This window comes from Ovis canadensis, chromosome 17, assembly GCF_042477335.2.
Source record: "Ovis canadensis isolate MfBH-ARS-UI-01 breed Bighorn chromosome 17, ARS-UI_OviCan_v2, whole genome shotgun sequence".
Taxonomy (NCBI): Eukaryota; Metazoa; Chordata; class Mammalia; order Artiodactyla; family Bovidae; genus Ovis; species Ovis canadensis.
The window spans coordinates 53,956,104-53,968,268 of NC_091261.1; the positions used below are offsets into that span (position 1 = coordinate 53,956,104).

The 12,165-nt window shown below is 41.2% G+C and overlaps 1 protein-coding gene across 2 annotated transcripts in view; it reads right to left on the reverse strand.

Moving 5' to 3' along the window:
* Nucleotides 1–3,505: 3,505 nt before the first annotated feature.
* The window catches only part of GUCY1B1 (guanylate cyclase 1 soluble subunit beta 1), a 53,880-nt gene continuing 45,220 nt past the window's right edge, over nucleotides 3,506–12,165 (reverse strand). For both annotated transcript variants that reach the window (XM_069557324.1, XM_069557323.1), the window contains 5 exons: nucleotides 10,039–10,276; nucleotides 8,874–9,014; nucleotides 6,776–6,930; nucleotides 6,160–6,286; nucleotides 3,506–4,760 (listed from right to left, as the gene is read on the reverse strand). In XM_069557324.1, the coding sequence (XP_069413425.1) occupies nucleotides 4,737–4,760; nucleotides 6,160–6,286; nucleotides 6,776–6,930; nucleotides 8,874–9,014; nucleotides 10,039–10,276 (685 nt within the window). In that variant the 3' untranslated portion in view covers nucleotides 3,506–4,736. The remainder of the gene's footprint in view (nucleotides 4,761–6,159; nucleotides 6,287–6,775; nucleotides 6,931–8,873; nucleotides 9,015–10,038; nucleotides 10,277–12,165) is intronic.

Consider the following 12,165-nt stretch of genomic DNA (forward strand, 5'->3'; position numbering starts at 1 on the left):
CACTGATGAGTTTTCCAAATTTCATGGCATATTGAGTGGAGCATTTTAACAGCATCATCTTTTAGGATTTTAACTAGCTCAGCTCGGATTCCATCCCCTCCACTAGCTTTGTCTGTAGTGATGTTTTCTAAGGTCCACTTGACTTCACAATCCAGGATGTCTGGCTCTAGGTGAGTGATCATGCCATTGTGGTTATCTGGGTCATTAAGATCTTTTTTGTTTAGTTCCTCTGTGTATTCTTGCCACCTCTTCTCAATATTTTCTGCTTCTGTTAGGTCCATACCATTTCTGTCCTTTATTTCTGCATTATATATTCCCTTGGTATCTCTAATTTTCTTGAAGAGATCTCTAGTTTTTCCCATTCTATTGTTTTCCTCTATTTCTTTGCATTGGTCACTGAGGAAGGCTTTCTTGGCTATGGATTCCTTTCTTTTTTTTTTTTAATGGGGAATGTTTTGTACATTAGTATAAAATGGGCAGTAAATATTATTAGTAATAATAAAAACCTCTATATATACCACTCATTGACACTTCTTGTCTTTAATTTTTAAGAGGCTATCTTCTATTCAAAAGGATTTCTGCATGAAATAGAGGTACATTTTCTCCCCTTATATTTAAAGAATCAAAAGTCCAACTCTTTATTAAAGAATTTGAACCTGATTAGGTAAATATTATAGAGCTACCTTATAATAGAAACATATGCATTAATACAAATACACTAATATGACCTAGTCATTGTGATTTTAGCTTGGAGTCAAGTCTTCAGCAGGTGTTTTCCAGAGAGCTGTTTATTTCTTAGAAATTTGCTTTAAAGCCCCCCAGTTGATCTCATTGTTCTTGACTATTAAAAAGAGTTCAGTTAAGAATTTGGATTGTTTTTCTGAGAATTCCCCAGCAGTCAGGCCAAAATCACAGCATCCCTGCTCTGGAACTTTCACCAAAGAAATGTTGGAATTTCAGAGCAAGAATCTTCTTTAGACATCATCTTGACCAGCTCTTTTCACAGATCAAGGATTTAAGAAGTTAGAGAATGTGGCAAGGTCACAGGGTTAGCCTTGCATTAACTGGATATGGGCTCTCAACTCTCTGTATAGTGGTTTTTGTTTTAGTTTGGATTTTAAAAATCTACCTTATTATATGTCATCTCTCCAATATGGTAGAAGTAGCAAGAAGCAATCATTTTAGCATGAGCTACATGCAACTTAGCTCACCTAAAATGACTCTACTGAATTATAGTTTCTTGAACAAATTGCTTGTTTTAACAAATTTTCACACCTTCCTACAGAATTAGCATGAAAATTGTGGGTGAAATTTCTGACCATGATACGTGTGAATAGATTTCAAGCTACACGAATAGTCATAATGCGGTAAAAACAATTATTTTTATGGCATACTTTTGACTGTCGGTAAGGGACGGTGGGAGGGAAAAATTCGAGGATGCACACAGGAAGTGCCCTTCAGTGCTGAGCCAAGAAGGCGAGCGAACAGCACTTCCTGTGAGAGACCCTGTGTCCTCACTCCCCTATCCGGCCCTTAGATTCTAAACAGCATCCTCTGCTGCCCTCTAGCGGTTCTGAGAGCCATTAGCGAGGTTGCAAAGGGAAATCTTAGAGGTGAGCAGAGAATTGGTTCCTTTTTCCCCTTCAACAATCTGCACCCATTTATAATGTGGGGTGTGTTTTCTTCACACACCACAGAGCAGTTCTCAGAATCCAGCTGGATGTCCTACACTTCAACTCAGTTCTGACCCCGTCGACCCAAAGATAACATCCAATTCCCCAGGTTAATGGCTCAGTACTGCAAGAACATCCCCCACTTCAGAGACCAAGGCAAAGTCACGCTGTCACCTGCGATTCTGACCAACTGGCTATAGGGCCAAGGTTCCCACACTCCCTATTTAGGTTTGATTATTCTGCTAGAGAAAAACAAACTCAGAGAACCATTTTACTAACTAGATGACTGGTTTATCATGAAAGGATGTGATTCAGAAACAGCCTGATGGAAAGACACAGAGCTTCACACCCACCAGAAATTCCCCTTGCCCACCAGCCCAAAAGCTCTCCAACCTTTGAGGTTTATGGAGGCTTCATCACAGAGGCCTGGCAAGGATTTAAGCTCCAAACCTGCTCCCCTCACAGGGACAGAGGAGTGTGGCAGGCTACAGTCCACGGGGTCACAAAAGAGTAGGGCAAGACTTAGCGACTAAATGACAACAACCGTCTCCCCTCCCAGAAAAGGGAGATCAGGGTGGGATTCCTAGTCGGCTCACCTGGCAACAGTCACCTTCAGCCCCCACCCCACTGAAGTCCCAGAGTCACTTTATTAATGTGACAATAGGTGCCTTTGTCATTTTTCATCACTTAGGAATTTCCTGTGGTTTTCAGAGCTCTGAGCCAAAAATAAGGATAGGGACTAGGACCCATCATGTAGAATTTTTATTACAAATCGCAACGTTACACCCTTCAATGACAAAGAAACAGAACACATCATATGGTGAATCATAGATGCAAATAAAATGGAATAATGAATTGGTTCCAAAATGTATTTGTGTGCGCTTAGTCCATGGGGTCACGAACAGCTGGACACGACTCAGCAACTGAACTGACTGACTGACTGAGTCACTCAGTCGTGTCCAACTCTTTGTGACCTAATGAACATTAACCCACCAGGCTCCTGTCCATGGAATTCTCCAGGCAAGAATACTGCAGTGGGTTGCCATTTTCTCCTCCAGGGGATCTTCCTGATCCAGAGATGGAACCCAAGTCTCCTGCATCTCCTGTATTGGCAGGCGAATTCTTTACCATTGAGCCACCTGGTAAGCTCCCCCACAAAAAACACAGACATATATCCTCAATTCAAAGTGAGGAACTCCTATCTTTACATAACATTTTGGGTCTTGGGGGGAGTTTTTTTTTTGGTGGTACGCAAGAGGGCTGAACAGAAGGAAACCACAGAGAAGGGATGAATTCATTCAGCTTTAGACAAAACCATCACAAAATCCAGCTGGTTCCCTCCTCCTCCCTCTGATCCCTCTTGGTTCTCATTCTCGAAGTATTCTTTCTGTGTCTTGAATATGTTTTATCAATATGAATCATAGACTCAATGGATATGAGTTTGAGCAAGATGGTGAAGGACAGGGAAGCCTGGTGTGCCACAGTCCATGGGGTCAAAAAGAGTTGGACATGCCTGAGCAACTGAACAATAAAAGCACGATGAATATCAAATAGTTTAGTTACTTAGATACATGTCTTTCACTCCCAAAATGTGGGGAGCTCTTCAAGAGCTGATGTCACTTCCCATGTATCTGTGTATCCACTCCCCCACCACCCAGTGCTGGTCTTGCTGCTGTCACTGTGTTGATCCTAAAAAAAAGATATCATATGGGAATAGTCCTGAGGAATAGGAGCCACCCAGCTTTACCATAACAGCAGGGAATCAAAATGAAAGTCTATCAGAGGCAAAATGATAAGACATTTTCCAAAAATGGCACTAGTCAAAAGACCGATAAGAGCATTCACATCATTTTTATTGAATCAAAAACCATCTAGAGACAAGTGGAAAAAATAATTTATTACAGGTTCTCTTACACATGAACATGGAACATTTATACAAGTTATCAACGTGCTGATAGGAAATGCTAAATTTAAAGACAAACATTTTTACACAAAAGTAGTGGTCCTGTATTTTATAAAGATAGATATTAATAAATTATCAGAGATAATGAAGAACAACAGGTGATGATTCTAACAGGAATGCATTCTATGTTGAAATTAAAGTAACTCTTCTCAAGATGGCACCCTGGATAGAATCAAGTTCTTGTGAGCTAAGACAAAGGAGCTCATTTCTGGGAAGAAAGGGCCAAGATGGGCTCTGACCAACCGAAACACCCCAGCTGTGATTCCAGCTTCATCCTTGGATGCAGTTAGAGTCCATAATGTTTCCTCCAAACTAATGCAATAGCTCATTGTCAAACAGTGCTGCCTTCACCAACAGCTGCATGGGGTTAATGAGATTTATAACACAAAGGATACAATGCAAAGGATAGCATTTTAGAGGAACTGTAATTGCCACATGATCTGAATGAATAACCTGATAGTTTAATAGCAAAGAAGTATATTCTCTATTTCTGAAGGGAAATTAACATAATTCTAAATAGACACTGTTTTCTTAGCATGATATATTCTTATCTGGGGAGTCTGAAACTATATTGCATTTTTCCCCTAAAATTCTGAATTCACTCCTTTAGAAAACGATTTCTATAATGATATGCACCAACACAATAAAACCTTTTTATATGTTATAGTCATTAAAATATACACATATAGAGACACTGAACAAATATGGAAAACCATGATATATATATATATATGTGTATATATATATATATATATACACATACACACATGGCTGAATACCATCAGTTTCATTTAATTAAATTCACCAAATATTTATTGGGTGCCCACTACTTGAAAACCACCATGCCAGGCGATGCATAATTGATCTGAAGACATGTGAAGCTCACATCAGCCACACAAAGCCAAACTTCAGATAACATACTAAACCTCAAAAAGAATCAAAAGCAGAGCTAAAGTTGAATAATGAATAAGGAAAGAGATACACAGGAGAACAGCTTGGGGAAACAGGAAAAGGACGGAGGGAATCACTGGTCCCAGGCACGGCATCTGTTAGGGGGAGACCGGACCTCAACCTGCGATCTTAACCCCACAGTCCAGGATTCAGTTTTCATCCTGCTCTGCTTCCTTTAAAAAGTGAAGTAAATAGGGGATTAGTTTTCAGTGATAAGAAAGCTTGTAGATAATTCAAAATATTTTTTCTTTTTTTTTTAATAAAATTTGCTCTGCATTCATATCCACCACTTTTTTAAACCATTCCCACCATCAGGTTGGCTGAAACAGAGCCACCCAAACAAAAGGAACAATGCTTCAGGCAAACTAATTTATCAGAAGAACATCAGGAAGCATGCTAGTGCCAGAAGTAAATTATTTAAAGTGAAAAGAAGATAAAGATAAATATTTTACAACTTGGCATTTCATTCCTTTTACGACTTCTATTCTAAAAGCATTTTTAGGGAATGTGCACATCCAGGAAAATATATACAGTCGAAGAGTCTCTCCCCCTCTACAGAATCAGTACATCAACAGGGAATAGAGCATCGGGCTTGTTTCTGACGCAGGCCACTGAAAGAGGGGCGGGCAAGGCTGGCAGGACCTTGGTGTCGTGAGCCACGGTGGACCACAGGACCCCCGAGCACACCCCCAGCACATGGGTTCTGGCTGGAGTGCAGCCATAGCATGAGCATGAACCTACATCTTCCCTGAGGAAGTATTTAGATTCTGGACATGCATAAATCCCTCTTCTCTCGAGACCAGTCCTGGGTGTTCATTGGAAGGACTGATGCTGAAGCTGAAACTCCAATACTTTGGCCACCTCGTGCAGAGTCGACTCATTGGAAAACACTCTGATGCTAGGAGGGATTGGGAGCAGGAGGAGAAGGGCACGACAGAGGATGAGATGGTTGGATGGCATCATCGACTCGATGGACATGAGTTTGGGTAAACTCCGGGAGTTGGTGATGGACAGGGAGGCCTGGCGTGCTGCGATTCATGGGGTCACAAAGAGTTGGTCACAACTGAGCGACTGAACTGAACTCCAGGAAAGACTCACCAGGGATTAGTATGTCCAAAGATCCCCAAACATTCCACAAGGCGATGGCATGGCCTTAGAAGGATCTGGAGCTTTGTGGTTAGGAAACCACCCTTGAAGATGGTCATGTCTCAGCCCTGGCAGTGACCACATGGCAACCCAAGGCACTGGGGAGGGGGCCAGGGATGCCCCTCACCGCCCACTCACTTGTGGGGTTCCAGCCAGATTATGGCAGAAGAACCAAAACCAGGGCTTCTCTCTCCAGTGCTTTTGGTTTTAATTTCATTAGAGGACAAAACTGTCAGCCATCAGGTCTCCCCTGGAAGCTGCATTGTTCTAACCAGCTCACTAATGGGTCAGCGTTTCCGCTGCTGTACTTACATGTTCATGTAAGCAAGAATTCTTTGCAAATGAAACATATTTTCAGAGATTATGATTTAGCTCCCCATATTCATACCCTTCTTAAAAAAGGAATTATACTCTGATGAGTCATACCTCTGTTCCTGTATTTTTTCTGGATAGAAACCAAACTTGCATTGGCTCCTTTTTGCCCTTCATGGACACGGGGCCTCTGTGCTCCAAATGGAATTGCGGGTCTGAATTTTCTGGTGTCATGAGACATCTAAAAGGGGACAGGGAACAGGCAGAGAAGCTTGGTGTATGGTCACACAGAGAAAGTAACATACATCAAAGTTATAAACGGAGACAGGAATGACACACAGTAAATTATTTAAATGTACCTCAAGGCTTTAGTAACAATACCAGAGCAGAAATTCCTAAGAGTATGTAGAATCATTTAAAACCGAAATAATGACACAATCTTCTCAAATAAAAAATGAATAATCCAAAGACTTCCCTGGTGGTCCAGTGGTTAAGACTCCACACTCCCAATGCTGGGACCCCAGGTTTGATCCCTGGTTGGGGAACTAAGATCCCACATACCATGGTGTGACCAAAAAAAGAAAAATGCACCATTTTTTTAAATTGAAAAATAATAGTAATCCTAAAAGCAGAGCTGATAACTGTAAAAGGTAATAAAATCACCCAGGGAATTAAAGCAGCTGCAAAGAGACATGTTTCTAGTCAGTAGATCCTAGATGTGTTCTCTGACCTGTATGTATATTCAGACACATTTATTTTCCCTTTTTCTCCAGTGGTTTCTGTCCGGCTTGTGAGGTTAACGGTGTTTCCAAAAAGACAGTAGCGAGGCATCCGTTGTCCTATGACTCCGGTAACTACCTCCCCCGTGTGGATCCCGATCGTTATCTGCAGAATCAAAGCTCTGGTTCAATACATTCAATAATAGGGGTTATTGCTCACGCTAGACTAAAGAATTCAGAGTCATCATATAAAAATCATAAGAACTCTCCAGAACTCCAAACATATTACAGACAAAACCCCTCACACAATCTGGCTTTCAAGAGAAATATTCTTTGAAGCTTTCAAAAGTATGAATCTGGATACTTACTTTAGATTTAGGAAAGAGATAATGTTGTGGGGAGGGAGGTGGGAGGGGGGGTCATGTTTGGGAATGCATGTAAGAATTAAAGATTTTAAAATTTAAAAAAATAAAATAAAAAAATAAAAAAAAATAAAAAGCAGAGACATTAAAAAATAAATAAATAAATAAAAAATAAAAAATAAACCAGAAGGGACAGGGGGTTTTAATCTCATCCTCATGACTTCCAGCACATGGAATAAGGAAGGTAATTTCAAATAGATGGACAGATTTCCCATTTCTATGGAAGAATATAATAGGTTCAATAAAATATTAGTCTTTGTTCATACAGATGCCGAAAGGCACATGAAACAATGCTCAACATCACTAATTATTAGAGAAATGCAAATCAAAACTATAATGAAGTATCACTTCACACTGGTCAGAACAGCCATCATTAAAAAGTCTACAAATAACAATGCTGGAGAGGGTATGGAGAAAATGGAACCCTCATACACTGTTGCTGGGAATATAAGTTGGTGCAGCCCCTATGGAGAACAGTATGGAGGTTCCTTTAAAAACTAAAAATAGAACTGCCATATGATCCAGCAATCCCACTGCAGGGCACACATCCAAAGAAAACTTTAATTCAAAAATACACATGCACCCCAATGTTCACAGCAGCACTGTTTACAATAACCAGGACACAGAAGCAACTTAAGCGTCCATTGAGAGATGAATGGATAGGGAAGACGTAGTACATATATACAATACAATATTATTCAGCCATAAGAATGAAATAATGCCATTTGCAGCCACATGGAGGGACCAAGCATAGTAAGTGAAGTAAGTCTGCTGCTGCTGCTAAGTCACTTCAGTCGTGTCCGACTCTGTGCGACCCCACAGACGGCAGCCCACCAGGCTCCGCCGTCGCTGGGATTCTCCAGGCAAGAACACTGGAGTGGGTTGCCATTTCCTTCTCCAATGCATGAAAGTGAAAAGTGAAAGGGAAGTCGCTCAGTCGTTCCCAACTCTTAGTGACCCCATGGACTGCAGCCTTCCAGGCTCCTTCATCCATGGGATTTTCCAGGCAAGAGTACTGGAGTGGGTTGCCATTGCCTTCTCCGGTGAAATAAGCCAGACAAAGACAAATATCATATGATACCATTTATATGTGGAATCTAAAATTTGACACAAATGAACTTACCCATGAAACAGAAACAGACTCATAGACATAGAGAACAGACCCATGGTTACCAAAGAGGAGAAGGAATGGAGGAGGGATAAAATAGGAGTTTGGGATCAGCAGATATACCCTACTATAAATAAAATAGATAAACAACAAGGACCTACTGTATAGCACAGAGGACTCTACTCAATATCCTGCATTAAACCATAATGGGAAAGAATATGAAAAAAATGTACATACATATGTATATAACTGAATCATTGCTGTGCAGTAGAAACTAACAGCACTGTAAAATATACTTCAATTAAAACATTAAAAATATTTAATCTTTGTTGTCAAGATGCAATTCCTTATGCATAATTAATGATTCGCTGGTCAAGAATATAAATCAGCCGTACAAAAGGCCTGCTAGCCGCTAAGTCACTTCAGTCGTGTCCGACTCTGTGCGACCCCATAGACAGCAGCCCACTAGGCTTCTCTGTCCCTGGGATTCTCCAGGCAAGAATACTGGAGTGGGTTGCCATTTCCTTCTCCAACAAAAGGCCTACTACTACCATTAAAATATGTGTTTTACCTACTAACCTGAACAGATTCACCGTCTACTTGAACCTGGCCAGCAATCTCCATCATGTCCAAGGCCAGGTGGCAGATGGACCGTGCGTGGTGGATGCACGGCTCGGGCAGCCCGCTCACCGTCATGTACTTGTCCCCAACAGTCTCCACCTGGTAGGGCACAGACTGGTTAGTACAAGCAGGACTGATTCATGTGCCACCCTTACACAAAACATGCTTTTCCAATTGCCATCAATAACTTTCAACTTTCCTCCCCTGAATCTCTTAAAATTCTAATATATTCGATGCCAAGAAGAAGAAAACTGGTCAGTATTTAAAATGTACACACCTGGCACTTGAAGTCTGATTACAGGCAGGGACAGAACACAGTATTATTTTTCTTTTAGTAAGTCCTAGTTTCTCACCTTAGACATCCTTATGACCCAGCAGAATAATTTACGACCCTATTTCCCCTTAAAACGGTGATGGTTTGATGGGCCCAAGCGCCACTTCCCTAAGTTCAGTGGTTCATACTGGTCATCAACCATTTATTTTTATGATGTGTTCACACCGTGTTACATTGTTCCTCAGGAATGGCCATAAAAATAAATAGTCCCTGGGGCACTGCTATGACTCCAGATGCCTGGGGACGGTTTTAGATCACATTCTTGCCTTTACTAAGCAATATTCCACTGACTTCACTTTTTCAGTGTTTTAATTCTTTTCTAACCGAAACCATGGGCAGAAATGCCTTATGAATGTTTATTTCCAGTTGATGTTATCTAAAAGCAGGTCTGAGTCCCTGGCATCCCTCCTATGCTCCCTGACTTCTCTACTGTGCAAATCATTTATACCTTTCAGTAAAAATATCTCTGGCAGAGCACTGAAACAAATGTTACATTTATATTATGTGTGATAAACCACGTGTACAGATTTATTCACATAAGTGCAAATAAGTTGCTAAATATTTTAACTAGGGAAGCATCTGCTCTATTCATTTGAGGAACAGGGAAGAGACTATTTTAGAACAAGAGGTAATTATTTAAGAAAATGGTAAACGATGAATGCATGAGAGCTGACTGTACTCAGGCTGCAGGGCTACAGTCAGGGACTGTGACTGCCGTGCCATTGGAAGACAGGGTCTGAAAATTCAGAGTAATGAATGGCACTGCATTCAGACAGGGCATGGACTTGCCTTATAAACAAATGGATTTTTCCGGGAGTCCGTCAGAGTGTCAAATCTAGTGTAGAGGTCGTTGAGGAGGTTGACAATCTTCATGGCCCCTTCCCCAGACGCGTGCTTGCTGCAGAAGGCATTGAAGCCCACAATGCCGCTGAAGAGGATAGTCACGTTGTCATATCTCTTTGCGGGCACCGGACGCTTGTGCCTCAGCTCGTTGGCCACAGATGGAGGGAGCACGGAATACAGCAACCTGTCCAGAGGGAGCAGGACAGAGCCAGCATGAGAGCTGCTGAGAGCTGCTTCAGTGCTTCCACTGCCCACTTTAGCGCCTCTGGTGCCGTGTGCACAGTGAAGGCTCTGCTAGGAGCCATCATTAGCCACATTCATAAGTCAAGGCTAGAAAATATAAACAATTGGTTTGTTTTAAACCAATCCAAACCTCTCCCAATCCAAACCAATTCAAAGTATATCAAAATAAGCCACACAAAACAAACAGACAAAACAAAGGACAGACACCAGGAAGCTGAAGTTGTTCTCTGTGCCTTGTGTTTCCACTCCCCAACTGCGATATTCATGGGATAAAAGAAGTCATTCCAGCACTTAGCTCTGTGGTGTGGTGGTGGTGGTGTGGTTGCTAAGTTGCGTCTGACTCTTGCAACACCATGGGCTCCCAGGGACACAGTCACCTCTCAGGGGCAAGCTGTCTGCCTCAACATTTGTCACCTGACATGAAATAGATGTCCCCAACAAGGACCTACTGTACAGCACCGGGAACTGTACTCAGCATTTTGTAATAATCTATAAAGAAAAAGAATCTGAAAAAGAATATACATGTATAAATGAATTGCTGTGCTGTACACCCGAAACTAACACAACGCTGTAAATCAACTAGACTTCAGCGAAAGAAAGGAAGGACAGAAGGAAGAAAGAAAAGAAAACGGGTTTTCCTTCCTGCCTCACTTCTCTGTGGAAGAAACTGATAAAGCAGGTAAGAAACTGGTCTAGAAAAGAAAAGATCTCATTCTCATTGACAATCCTGAGACCAGGCCGATGGCACAAAAAGACACTGGCGTGGGGAGGAGGGGAGCAAGCACACAGGAGGTGAGAGCTGAGACCTGAGAGTCTCCTGGGTTAGACAACCAGAGGAGCAAATGACACCTCCCAGCCTATTTCTCCCCGAAGCCAGCTGTCACTCAGGGCTAGGTTTAAGAAGCTGAGGTCACATTTTTTTTTCTGGCTTCAGTGGAATTTCTTCAGTCTTTCATTCTCACTCTCAAACATAGAACATTTTATAAAATGCTTTAAGGTTATTTTGAATATTACATGTGAACAGTAGCATGACTTCGTTTCAATGAAAATTAGTAGTCAATGTTTATAATTAAATCACTTTGAAAATCAAATATCAACAAAGAGAGAAACCTGGGTGATTTTCCAATTTAACAGCCGAGCAGGATCTGAGCAACTCAAACTTAACAATTCCAGACAACTTTGAGCCTCAGTTCTAAACACCATCTCACAATGTATTATTTTTCATGAAGGAAGCTGTTCGACATACTAATAAAATATACAATTTTGAGTTGTTTCTTGAGCAGTAGGAGGGATTTTGAGTACCTGCCTCATCCCGTATACTTGTGGAGATTTGAAAAATACCTGGAAAGACTAAGGGGTTAGGGCTTCAAGGAAAGTAAAGTGATCTCAAATAAACTATTGTTTTCATCTTCAATTATACAGAGTAGGAGAAGTGAAGGAAGAGGCTAAGGACAAAGATAGACATTCACCTGGATTCTCTATCCATCTATGCTGTTGACAAACAGTTGACATGTTTACCTTGCATCCATCCATGGGCAACAACACATGTATCAGTGCAAGAAAGTCTGATTAGACATCAGACATCACAGGAAGTGATTCTGCTACCAATGCTATGGTGTCAAGTAGAGTGAAATAGTCCTACAGGAAGGAAGGTCAGGTCAATTCTCTAAGATTGCTTCCTATTATCCAAATGCTAAAAATGAACACATAAGACCCTGAGTACAATTCTCTTATGCAAGTCAGTGATTTCATGTTTTTAATTAATTTTAATTAATATACTTCTAATATATCTCTATTCCTCAAGCAAGGCCAAGTGGTATGCACAATGTG